The 13,881-nt window shown below is 42.3% G+C and overlaps 1 protein-coding gene across 1 annotated transcript in view; it reads right to left on the minus strand.

Annotated features, from left to right (window-relative positions):
• Positions 1–13,881, minus strand: part of FBXW8 (F-box and WD repeat domain containing 8) — a 49,949-nt gene that overhangs the window by 3,420 nt on the left and 32,648 nt on the right. The window contains exons 8-9 of the mRNA XM_069870834.1: positions 4,087–4,214; positions 397–570 (exon numbers count right to left, since the gene is read on the minus strand). Of these exons, the coding sequence (XP_069726935.1) occupies positions 397–570; positions 4,087–4,214 (302 nt within the window). The remainder of the gene's footprint in view (positions 1–396; positions 571–4,086; positions 4,215–13,881) is intronic.

Consider the following 13,881-nt stretch of genomic DNA (forward strand, 5'->3'; position numbering starts at 1 on the left):
AAACAGAGACAGAGAGAACCAGTCACTCAGAAGACAACAGCCAGTATCCAGCATTTTAAATCCAGGGTTTGATAAAGTAAATATTGGCTTTTGATGGAGCAGCGAGAAGAAATTTTGTGGAAATCCAGGGAAAACAATTTCCATGCTCTCTTATGCCAACTGAAGCACTGTCTTCAACTAATGAGTAAAAATCCTACCATAGCTGAAGGGCACACACAGAAACACGCACAAGACTGCAGGTGTGGAGGCAATCTGTTCCCTAATCACATGAAAACAGAACTCTCAGAAGCTTCTGACATAGGCATGTTATCGTTTTGGTCCTGGATCATCCGATTCCCACATTGCTCCTGTCAGCCAGATCCAATAAACACCTTTGTAACGCAAAGACAAACTTACCTGGCATGCATCTCCCAGAGTTTGGTGCCCATCCGCTGGTCCCACACACAGACCAAGCCCTCTTCTCCTCCACTGACGATCTTCCAGTCATCCATCTGGACCGCAGACACTCCTAACTGGTGGGCATAGAGGGAGCACAAGGATTCGCTTTTACGGAGATCGAATACCCTGACCCTGAAGGAAAGCGAATAAAACACAGAGATAAAACCAGCTGTAGATCTGAAGGTTCTGAGAGCACAAGGACTTTTAGGATTGTGCAAGTATGTCTGGGACAGCAGCGGTCCCACTACAGGGACAGAAATCCAACACGGCTGACACTTTTCACCGCTGAATTTTCACTCTGATTTCTCTTAGCAGAATTTTTTGAGGCAACGTTCTTCCACCGTGCAGGAGCTCTCTGTCTCTTTACAAATCCAAGGCGATACACAATGTAAATGAAATGTGGAGAACGCTCCTCCATCTGTGCCACCCAAATGGTAACAAATATTAGAAGTACGGCGTTCTGGGCATGCTGGTAACTCATTCTACCCCTTGGCACATAATTCACGTCCACTACGGTCGAGGTGTAACACTACGAGGATCAAGGAGAAAACTATTATTGTAGACATTTCAGAAAAGACTAAATGTGTGGCAATTCACAAGACAAGTCAAGGGGATTATAAATTTAACCACCAATATTGAAATAAACCTATCCACAAGCACCCAGTAATTGTTACCTCTGCTGATTTCAAAAACACAGCTGCTGACTGTGGGCTGCTTTTAGGTACCCCTGGTTCTCAGAATCACTCAGACAAGAGTTTTTGAAGAGAAAGATATCAAAGACTCAGCTAGAAGCACAACTGTAGAAAAAGAGCTTAGGATTTCAAGTCCACAAAGCCAGTTAAAGCTAGTGGTGTTGAGTTTTAAACCAGGCACTTATCAAAAGGAGTACAGTTTTTGATAACTTTACATCAAGGTTAAGAGGTAAAGGAAAGTACATAAGTGACTAAAAATAAATGCAGCAAGTGAAAACAGAAGTAAAGGGGAAATACTGATCTCAGATTTGAAAGGAAGCCAGAGAAAGATCCTCCCAGCTGATGGCTATCACGAATGAAACCATCAGGTACACATTAATTCCAGGAAAGGCCAAAACACACTTGTTCCAACACATTTACTGTATGTTATTCCATCCCCCTGCTATGATCCTAATGGTGTAGCAAGTCTTTCCTTTCCCTTTCTCAAATGGAGATTGCATCATATGATTTTACAAATAACACGTTTCAGCAACTGAAATAAAAAGGCAACAGAACAGTCCAAAACTCCAACAGAGCAACATCCATCTGACATGCAAACATGCTGGAACAGAGTGAGGAGCACGCTTTGTGCGGCTCTGCAGTCACCCTTAGGAAAACCCCATCACAATGGTTGCTGATGGCAAAAAGGACTTCTTGCTTTCTCTGTCTCCAGCAGAGAGAAGCTTTGGCTACATATTAGAGCTGTGCTTTGGGTAAGGATGGGGTATTTTGGACGTGCTCACACTCAGCACTCTCCCTGTCTTACTGCATGTGTTCTACACGGCCATCAAAGCTTTTGTGTTTGGTAAGCACAGTTGGAAATGAAGATCTGATCATGTCCTGGTTATTTCATTAGCAAGGGCCCAGGTTTTAGGCAGGTGTCTGTTCTGGCACACCCTTAGAAGAATTAGAGGCACACTTGAACTGTTCAGATGTGCTTTAAAAAAAAAGGAAAACCATTTTGCAAATCCAATGTGATGCTCTAAAGCGGACCTGGCACGGCCTTCCTTCTCTTGCCTCAACAGCTGGGCTCACATGAGCGTATCAGATTCATCCAAGTTCAAGGGAGCTGTAAGGAAGGGATTCTCGTGACCAGGCTCTGACTCTCCTGTTAAATTATCCTATAAGTAAGGCCACTTGCCTTTAGGAAAATGTGGAACGCATGTTCTGATCCACAGTTTTCAGCAGCGTTATACTTTGGGCTTGCTTGTTTGCTTTCTCAATCCTGTTCAACATCTTCAGTTCCACCAAGGAAAATGCTGCTGTCGTGCAGTGCATCAGCAAGCACTCCCTGTTACCAGATTTCTCACCAGCGTGAAACATAGTTAAGGCATCAAACAGGTCAGCAATGCTTCAGGAGCATTTTTTGACATAAAAAGATTTTATAGGCCCTACAAAAACATCTCACTTCAACAGGGCAGTCTGTATTACTTTGCAAAATTGTGGCTTTGAACAAAAGTACATCATAAAGTCACAAAATGGTGGAAGTGCTATATCTAATTCCAACAAACCAGTTTGAATTCACTTGGCAAGGGTCTTGTTGTTCCATATTGACTATAGAGGTTCAAGCCACCTCCACCTGTGAATGCTCAGTCCCTAGTGACACCCTTCACACAGCACCACGTTAAGGAACTGACCTCTGAGATACACACAGTCTTGTCTCCTGGAAGCCAAACTGATTTGCTGAATTCTCGATTCTCAACTTCTTGCTATTTTAGTGATGGCCAACCCCTCAACTCGGCCTGACCTGAAAAACTGGAAAGCTTTCAACAGGGCAAATGGCACAGGCATTTACTCCAGTATGAAGGGAGTAAATTTCAATCTCACTTAAGGGATATCAACTTTATCTACTCTCTCATTACTGTGCAAGAGATCAAAATTGGAGGTAGTTTTACTGGGGTGCTTTGGAAAATCAAATATCTGCTTTTAGATGAAAAACGTCCAAAGGATTCAATTACATGCCAAACTTCAGATATTTCCTTTATCTTCTTTGCTAAGAAATGGTGAGGTTTGCTCGCGCTGCCTATTCACCAAGAAGGAAAAAAAGCTGTCTGACAAAATAATCATTTTTGCAAGCTGCTGCACTGGCGGGACAGAGGTCTGGGATTTGGCAAAAGGAAGTATCCGCCTTACAAGCTGATACCCACCACCACACCAGAGCACCACCTGCAGCCTGGTGCCCGGTGCAGAAAGGAGGAGGGAAGGAACAGGGAGCCATTAGAGCCTGGCTCCTCGCCATCCCACATCTCCTTTGGTGCACTGGATCAGACCCCCCAAATAACTAGCCAAAAAAAAGAAAATCTAAAAATTGGACTCAAAGGGTCTTTTTAAGCACTTTAATCCTTTCGCACTGTTCCCAGCGCGTCCATTCCTGGCACCAGATATTGTGCTGGGAAAATCCTACTCCCCAAGCCAAGGAGTTAAAGAGAAAGCTGCTAATCAGCTAAATAGAAGCTGGAATCTGTTCATATGGAAGTCTCTTTTTTTTTTGTCACCTGAGGGACATCACAGTGTTCCGAAATACACTCTTGACATCATTTGGCAGACGGACCCATCTCATCCTACATGATTCATCCCTTAGGTTATTTTTTTAATATCAGAAAGTGAGCTTTTAAATGCCAAACTAATTTTGCGGGTGGTGGTGGGGAAGTGGAAGATATTCCAAGTGGTCTCGCTGGGCTGTACACCAACTGCGTCCACCAAATGGCTTAAAAAGAAAAGTCTTCCCATGGAGCTTTCTGAAACAAAGCAGACTGGCAGCCATGTCCAACTATTACCTAATATTTTGTTCCTGAAGTTCACTGACGCTGCATTTGAAACATGAGAGGAGAAACAAATTCTAGCAGGTCCAGATGTAGGACAGCAGGACAGGAAGGAAGCTAATCTGAGATGGGTTACAGCTCTTGGTAGTACCCACCTTCTGTCTTTATTGCCTGCAACAAGCATGTTTGGAGGACTGTTCTGGAGGTTGACACACGTAAAGTCACCTATTGAGTTGCCCATCTTCTTCAGACACTGACTTGTTTCCAGATTGTAAAGAAGAATCTGGCAGAAAGAGAACAGACATAGGCTAATTGTAGCATGAGCACAACATTTTGCTGCAGCATTAAGTAGAGCAGAGTTATTGCCTTCAGAGATGATTTGCAGGACTCATTTCTCAATATGCTGATACATAAACAAGACATGGATCTATCCCTATTAAGGTCTCAAGGGCTTGTTCAGCCTGGAGAGGGCTCTGCAGAGACCTCACAGCAGCCTCCCAGTGCTGAAAGGGGCTCCAGGAAAGCTGGGGAGGGGCTCTTGATCAAAGAGTCCAGGGATAGGATGAGGGGGAATGGTTTGAAGCTGCAAGAGGGGAGATTGAGATGAGATCTTAGGAAGAAGGTTTTTCGCCGTTAGGCTGCCCCATCCCTGGAGGTGTTCACAGCCAAGTTGAATGGGGCTTGGAGCAACCTGATCTAGCAGGAGGTTGTTCCAGCCCATGGCTGGGGGTTGGAACTGGATGAGCTTTAAGGTCCCTCTCAACCCAAACCATTTCATGATTCTATGATTCTATGCTTGCAGTTGGTCCAGCCCTGCTGCCCATCCAGCTCACGGCTGCGAGGCAAAAAAAAGAAAGGTCTCCTCCACCTTTTCCCAAACCATTTCACCTTTAGGGGCTTTAAGATCCCTTCCAATCCAACCCATTAGATCATTCTGTGATTCTATGAAGAAAGCCAACAGCATAGTCTCAAGAATAAGGAACTCCAGTTTCATAACAGAATCCATCAAGAAGCAGGCGTGCAAGGCATGCCAGTCAGTATCCAATAGCTACAGCTCTCAGACAGGCAATCAAGCCATTCCTATTTCCTCCAGGTCAAATTTTTAAGGTTTATATGAATAAGCAAATAGTTTCTTCAGCAATCTGAATATTTGAAAGAGTAGTAAAAGTAAACAGAACCATCATTTAGAAGGTTTAGACAGATGGGCTGTGCGAGGAAAACTCAATCAAGTACAGCATAAACCGAAGAGCAGAACTGAGCACTGACTCAGCGCTGACAGGCCCTGATGATCACTGCTGCGCAGATCAGGAGGCAGAAAGGGAATAAGAAATATTACATCTGACGTGGCAGTTCAGATGGGAAATGAATAAAAACAACTCTGATTTTAAGCAACATCTAAGATGACTCGACCGAAGCCTGGAAGAGAGGTACAAGTTGTTTCCAGGCTGTTTTCCCCCTCTCCTTTGCACAGCAATCAATTTAATCATGCTCACTGTCTTTCCTGTGGGGACAGATATTTATCTGTTTGGGCTTTTCAATTTAGGAGAACAAGTATTTTTAGAAACAGAAAAACATGCTGGTCAAAGTCCAGTGGAGCACAGCATGGCACCTGGTTTTATGTAACTTCATAAACATTATTGAATTTCATGCTGATGCTCCTTTAATTTAAAAGAAACCTATGACCATGACGAGTAATGGTAGTTAAAACATCAGAAAAACTTCTGCTTTTCTGATTATAGCCACATGCAGCTAATAAAGATTACACTACTGGTACTCTATTATTTCAGCATGTGCCAGAGCAGCAATAGTGACGCTCCCCAGCCTTTCGCTTCCCATCTATGTGATCTTAGGAAGCATCTGAAAGACCAATTAGAAGAGCAGGATGGGATCATTTTGTGATGGGTGACTCTAAGCAACAAAAGCAAACAGCTTTAAAAATCTCTAGGAATACTGCAAAGAAAGGTGGAGAACTTGCAGCCTTCCTCCACTGCCATTTCTCCCAATGAAAGAGCAGGTGTGGTTTTATTCAGACCAGCTCCCTAACAGAATCAACCCATTCATACCTGACTTCCTCAGTTGCTTATAATATTTATAATCTCCCATCTAGTACCCTTTCCCAGCTTTGTGAAGCTATCTGCCTCAAATACCAGTATTTAGCATGTTTTTTTTCAACCTTAAGACCTCAAAACCCAATTTTACCCAAGGAAGGAAGACTATACTTTTACAGGGAGACTTAGGATGTAGAAGTTGTTAAAAAATAATTCAAACAACGTTGCTCCAAACTGCATGGAAATGTAGGTTTTCAAGGCAAAGAACAATTTACAGCCTGTTCTCACTTGCAGCACAGCTTCCAGCAGCTCAGTAACCAAACCCGGAGATAATGACATTCTGGCAAAGGTCCTTCACATGGTTTTCAGTGTAAAGGAAATTAATATCTGTGCCTGGCAACCAAATTTCTCCTCAGAAAGTTCTGAACAAAAGACAAAGTCAATAAATTGCTGAATTCAACTCACGAACAATAAACGATTGGGTCAACAGCAATGTATTCCAGCTCCCAGTTGAGCCCCTGAACCAGCCCTTCCCAGCTGTGTGGGGACACTGGAGAGGGCCAAACGCTGCTCTCAGCAGTCCCCTGGGACTAATACTTAAAGTGAACAGCCATAAACTATTAATTTATCTAAATGACCATAGCTCCCCTCTATCCTATAAACATTTGATACGTACTTGAAAATTCAGTTATGGCCATGAAAGACTAGAATGAAAAATTGCTTCCCTGTAGCATTTAAAGGTTACCCTGTTTTACATCATATTGCATATCCTCCTGTTTGGCATCTCCATTTCAGACCTGTGCCAATCCTCCTATGCAGGTAGCACCAGCTGAAATACCAGTTATTTCTCCTCAAATAACTTGCGGATGGCCACCGATTTAAGGTGTTTGCATCTAGGAAAGAGAATCTGTAAAATATAAAAGGTTCAGCTCCACAAAACAGGAAGAAAAGCTTTTGTTATACCAATTTCTCCTACATCCTCCAGTTCCTTCTCTTCTCATGGCAGTCTCCACTACTAAAGATTGTTGGGTTGGTTTTATTTTTTCCGGATTTTATAATACCCACGTGTATTTCTAGCCAATTAGCCCTATCACTGGAAGAAAGGCTCTCTTTGTGATTTTCTGCATTCAGGTTTTACCAGTCTTTAAATTCAGCTTCTGTCTGGAGCAATTTTATGGTCTGCAAGTAAATTTAAAACCCGTATCATGACAAACCAATAGATAAAGAACCAAAAGGGATGCAGAATGGTTTTTTTTAAGGCTGAATAATAATTTCTTGAGGACGGGCGTTTTAAAAGCATACTAATGACAATTTTGAAGTTACTAGCACACTTCTGATGAGCCCTCCCATAAGGTAAGAAGGATTTTTCTTACAAAGGCCAAGGAGAAAGAATGAAAATACCTGGTCAATAGGGACGTGAAATAAGGGCCTGTATGTTAAAGGGCAGATAAAGCATAAGGTCTTTAGGAGGTTCATAATCCTATAATGCACACTGCAAAGGGATTACCCTTTTAAAGATATTTATAATCCTATAATGGACACCTAAGCCCAGTGACCTAATAGGTACCAAACCGAAGGTAAGTGAACCAAGAGCATTTGGGTGTGAAATCAAGCACCCTGAGATAATACGCTAACGAGCATCCCTTCTCCTGGTGGGACCTGGGGGACATGAGGGAGAAAAAGCAAAACCAACAAAATAAAAAGTGTTACCTATTAACATTGTTCGAATGAAAAACTCTAAGTTATTGGATAAGAGCCAAGCAATCTCCCAGAATGTTTAATAATTCAACAAGCCAGAAATAGCCAGAGTACCTTTACCATTATGTTTAGTTAAAGACCACAGAGATTAGAAAACACATTATCCATCTCAGAGGCGATTCTTTCCATGTTACAAGTCCCTTAACGACCTTTACCATCTCTCCCTCTCTCTCTCTCTCTTTTAATAAGGCTGAGCAAATGGGACTTCATTTTATCCGATTGCCACAGACTAGGGGTATTAATTATTCATGCCTGTACTCTCTCTTTTGTTAAGGCACAGTGCATTAGACTAATTTCCCTCTTTACTGCGCGAGTTGGGTGAGTCTCAACCTGTGGCCACTGTCCTCAGATAGATGCGCTGAGGAGCTGGCAAACTCCTGCGAGCAGGCAGGGAAGAAAGGAAAAGTGACTGTACTTCAGGAAACTGCAGAGCAGCAGGCACAGGGAACTCTTTAAATACTGTCCAAGAACTCCAGAAAGGAGAACTAAATTAATTCACAAAGAATTAAAGCCTCTGTAGCCAGAACAGCTAAGCTGTGAGCTTTGTTACATCTTGTAGCTAAGTGAGGTCAAGCGTGGTCGATGTACTCTGGTTGAGATACTTCCAAGAAAAACCAAAGAACTGATGGAAATGCTGTTGATGGAACTCTTCCATGCACGTCCAATACCCCAGCAGGTGTTTTGGGATCCTGCGTTGTTGGAGATGTCTTTTTTGGATGGAACATTAAAACAACAAATCCCCAAGCACTTGTTATCAAAGCGCCTGTGGTACTTTCAGCGAGAGCAGGGGAGTCCAACCCACTGTCGTGGATGGAAGCCAGCAGACAACTGCTTTGTGAAACAGCGTGCTTCCCACTGAAACCGTGTTTCTGCTTCTTGTCAAAACTCACCGTGTCGCATGGGTAGGAAAAACAAGCTGCCTCTGTATATTTGGTTCTTATTTAGATAGAGGATTGAATGGAGTACCATAAATACAAGCATAAAGTATACTGTAAAGCCACACTCCAAACCTACATCCTCTTCTTTACTGAATAACACACAGGAAACACTCAAGAACCACTTTCTCAGAAAGAATCACCTATGAGAGGTTTCCAACTATCGTTTCAGACACAGAGGATCAAAATAAAAAAAAAAAAAGAGCTGCTCAGTGATGCAGAGGAACAAGCAGCAAGGCTGGGAACAGAATTTGTATGTATTTTCAGATTATGTTTCTCCCCCTTTCCCTCTGCCAAGTAGAAAAACCATTGCCTGAGTACACGCAAATATTGCCAAAAGAAGAAGGGGTAGGGAAATTTTAAGTACACCATTTATAAAAAGGGATCTGCTTCTTTCTCAGGTCAAACCTGTTCAATCAAAGGCTATCTCTGAAAGTGCTAAGGCAATTTCATATGCTTTTGTGGCAGGAGTCATCAAATTAAGTACAACATATGGTACACCCTGCTGCAAGTTTGAATTTTATTTCTAAAGGGATGTGGAAAAGAAAATATTTTCAAAGTTTACAAGCCTCAAGGGCACCGTTTGCCAGAGCAAATGTATTGAATTGTCTACTGTAAATATGGCACATAACGCTGCAACAACAACAACCAAGTTTTACTGTTAACAAATGCGAGGTCAGCATATTGATACTCACACACAGAGATAAGAGTGCTGGCTCCATAAATTTAAAGATGAGCTAAGATTTAAAAGAAGCAGCTGAGGGAGACAGACAGATAATCAGAGAGCAAGAAAAAAAAAAAAAGTAAATCATACACAAAACAGCCAGTAAAAAAAAAATAAAAAAAGCAGTTAATATACATGAATAATGGATGTTTGATTTAAAAGCAGTTTACTCCAATATGATGTAATTTTTGACAATCAGCCAGAGAGACTATTTTGCAAGTTCTTGCCAGATATAAGTCATTGTGTAAAGCTGGTAACACAACCGTTTCTTCGAGCATGTGGAAAATCGACTTTCATGCCATCTTAAAGGTGACTTTACGCTGGCAAACGAGCGCTCTTGATTTTGCACGCGCTAAGCTGCACTGAGCAGCCTCAAACAAAGCCTAAAGACCCACACAGAAAAAATAGACTGCAAAAATAAGGGAGTCTGAACAGCCTGCAGCAAAGTCAGCCAGACCCGCTCCTCCAAATAGCCACACCTGCCGTAAAAGTTGCACACGAAGCTAAAAACAAGCACAGTTTGGTTCTTTTTTCTTTAAAGTTTTCAATTGACTGGAGTCAAAAAGTAAGACTCCAAGCTGGTAGCAAGATGTAGAGCCAAGCATTGTGCAGGCAAGCAGCAAGCAAGCATCGGCAACGCGATTCTGCCAATGCACCTGCAACCCTCGCTGTTCCAGCGCTGGACACTGCCAGCGGCCAGGCCTCTGCCAGCCTCCATGGGCTTGGGATGTGGACAGATGTCTGCTAGGACCTGGAATGAGGTCACCAGGCTCACTGGACTTGTGGCTGAAGGCTAATGTAGAAGTTGAGGAACCCAGAGAGGAAAAGATACTGTGTTTACACACTGAACCACTCACTCACTAAAAATGAAGCCCTAGTCCAGAAACACATTTTCGCTACAGACAGGGAAAAGGAAGGCAAGGTTATTCTTAAAAAAACAAATTAATTCTCTTGGTTTCACAGATTACCACCTTCAATACTCATGGCACATCCTAGCAGCTGTATCTGCAAAATCTGAGACACTTAGCTAAGCAGCTGTGCCAGTTTTGCAGTACTCACGTTAACATACAAATAGGAGAAAAAAAGCAGAATATCATTAACATTGGTCATTACAAAAGGGATTTTTTTTTAAACTGGTAAATTTGTTTTTGGTCATTTATAAACACGGAAAAAGCAAGATGGATGATTGTTACATTTCAGCAAGAGAGGGGTTAATGTAAACATCATGCAAAAGGTAGGCAAGGAAAACTTCTGGTCCCTGCCAGGCTGCATTTCTTGCAGTGCCTCACACGAAATGTTACACAGATCAGATCCTCAGAAGTCCTGTCTCTCCTACACGGTACCAAAGACTTTGTAAAGAAAACTGAATTTAAAACACCTTTCACCTTCACAGATCTGCTAACGCTCCCCAAAAGACAATGTTTGGGCAAGTCCTGGATGCTCAAGTTCAGTAACAGCTGCCCTTCTACTGGTATGAAAATGAGTTTGTAAATATCAATTTATTGAAAAATGGACCATTTAGAAGGGCCACAGTGGTTACGACAACAGAAAAAAAACCCATGAAAAAGAGGAAAATAAAAAAATTTGAAGGCTTTGAAACTCCACAGAAACTGGAAACATTACAACACCAGCAAAGACAATGTAAGCTTACCAGTTACCAAAGAGGAGGATTTGAAATAAAATAAGATGCAAGAAAGATGTAACGGCTTGTATAGAGCAGCTATGACCTAAATACATCATCCAAGAGAGACTGTAAAGGATGAAATGCAATTTCAAGCATTATTTAAATTATCTTTTCAGTTAATATTGGTTTGGAACATCTATTTCAAGCAGTTAATTCTACTGGATACGCTCACATTGGCAAGTAATTCAGCGACCCTGTGGAAACATAAGTACAGGACAAACCTAGGCAGTATTTCAATTGTCAGTGAGGAGGGACAGGTGATGTGGAACACGATTCATCAAGGACAAGCCAATCGTCAGCTCAAAACAGATGAAAAAGTAACAGCACAACCAACTCCCAAGACAATTGATCTCAACATATGCAGCCCTCTGTTTCTAGAGCTTGTGGCTCTAAAATCATTACCATCCTTCCTTTACTCCTCTATTCCCCATCTACCTGTTATGAAATAAGTTTGTGCACAGAACAAGCAAAACCAGACAATGCACCTTATAATGCACATAACATTAAAAATGTTCTTCAGCTGCATAAGTTTAAAATAAAATTATCTTGCATGCTATATGAATCTGCTTTGGTGGAAAAAAAACCCCAGCTCTTTCCACATTGATTATCTCCATAAACTGCTGAATATGTTAAAGTTTCAATTCAATTTTAAATACAGGAAAAAGTTGAGTTTGGTGTCGTGTCCTGTGCTCCCAAGAGAATAAAGCACCTATAAATTTAATAGATATAAGGCACAAGCAGGAGAGCTCACCTGAACCACAGCAGGAGACCAGACGGTCCATTCAGGGAGAATGGATCCAACTGTGAGAAAAGCTTCGGTCAGATCTTACAGAGAAATAATTGCATCAGAAACAGATGATGTTAATCCTGACAGTTACAGCGCTACCTGTTTATGAGGTTTCTATCCTGACATGGAGGGACCAAAGCCAGCTCGAGTTTAAATCTATGGATTTAATTTGACATGCAGTGCTCAAAGCCAGATTCAAAGGTGGATGCCAAGACTTTGTGATGCTGCTGCAGCGTCGAGATCACCAGTCTCCAAGCTGCACGACGCAGGGTAATACGTTATTTGCCAGACACATCCTTTAACGCACGTCCACTGGATGTCACGAGTGCCGCTTTAGGTTGAAAGGGAAGCCAGGGCCAGGGTTTTCCCCATAGTTCAGTATCTGGGGTATGTTATTATGAGCCTAGATGGGAACACAAATCTCACTATTCCAGTGATTTAGAATATAAGGGAAATAGTACATCCCACATTGAATTAATACAACTGAAATAACCCTTACTGGGGACATCTCTCTTAGCTTAATATAAAAAAAAGAGTTCCAGGAGCACTAAACAGACAAACTTTCAAGAAACTGCATCATATTTGGGTTGTGAGACCCTTAATGAAGCGAAAGTTGAACTTCTCACAGCTGAAGCATTTATATTCTCCCCTCTCCAGCACTGATGTCTGTCATCTAACAGTAGGCAAGTCTATGCCACAGACTTGATGCTTTTCTCCTCTCTGATATAAAAGTTTCTACAAAATTTATGCCTCAGATCTCTACTCTGCTGTCAAATTTGGTTAAAATTAGACTGTGATTAAAAAAGAGAGAGGGAAAAAGATGGTTTCCTTAACGATATTTTCATCAGAAAGCAGGTCACTAGGCAGTAGCATTAGGATTGTGAGCTTACACTAAAGGAAAAAAATATCCCCCAAGAGAAACAAAGAAAACCCCAAACTGAGAAGAAACACAGCTTTCCCTCTACAACACAGCCAGCAGCCAACAGGGCTGGAATTCTTCATCATTCTTCATCATTCCGAGACCAAAAGCTCTCCTAAAGACAGATTGTCAACTTGTGACCAGTGTAATCAGCCAATGCAAAGTCCCTTCACGTCTGCGCGAAGCGAATAATTATCATAATAGACATTAGTAATTAATTTCCGGCGTGATGTCAGCTGGTGTTGCAATGCCAAGCAAGTGTCCTTGTCAAACACACCCCAGCCGTCTGGACGACTTCGGTCCCATCGCCCTGATTAGGATGCGCGCTGATGCACTGCTTAATACGATCTGCCATCGAATGCCAAAGAGTTCAGAACTGAATTAGGGAATATGTCTGGCTTTACGGAGTGACGCTTGGGGACCTAAGTAGATTTCTCTACTCCTTTACGAGGCACAAAGGCGATCATCGATGTAATGCGCTTGAATGAGGCAATTCTACCTTCTAACCTCCCACCTCTGTAGGGAAAAGTAGTAGATTAGGACAGCAAAGGAATTAATAAAGGCAGCGTGGCCTCACAGCATCTCTCAGCCCTGGAGGTATTTATGGTGGCCTCAGTGTTCCCCTGGTGAACATTAATTTTAAGGGGAAATTAGATGCAGCTGGACATGTTTACACAGAGGCAGTCCTAAATAAAGCTTTCCTATTCTAGTTGCTTGCCAAAGAGAGCACTGCATTTTTACACAACAGACCACAGCTTCTTTCACCTGTGTGCACACCTCCAGCTTCTTTCTCCACCTGCCTGAAGCACTCTCCTTCCCTCATTACCGACAGCCTTCCACATGCGTGAGGTATAACCACAAAAAATGAAATGAAATTAGGGGGTGGAAAAGTAAGGCAAGATGCAGGAAAGGGACAGAAATGCTTCTCAAGGCATCCGGAAATAGGTCTTTCTGCAGCTTGGTCCCTGCCCTGGAACAAGGCTGTGTCCAGGACTAGGATGCTGCTGCTAGCTACCTGGGATCTCAGGTAGGAATCTGAGCCCCCCCCAGATACAATTATTTACGCTGCCTATTTGGGTATGCAAGCCCAAAAGA

This window comes from Phaenicophaeus curvirostris, chromosome 17 (genome assembly GCF_032191515.1).
Source record: "Phaenicophaeus curvirostris isolate KB17595 chromosome 17, BPBGC_Pcur_1.0, whole genome shotgun sequence".
In the NCBI taxonomy this organism is placed as follows: domain Eukaryota; kingdom Metazoa; phylum Chordata; class Aves; order Cuculiformes; family Cuculidae; genus Phaenicophaeus; species Phaenicophaeus curvirostris.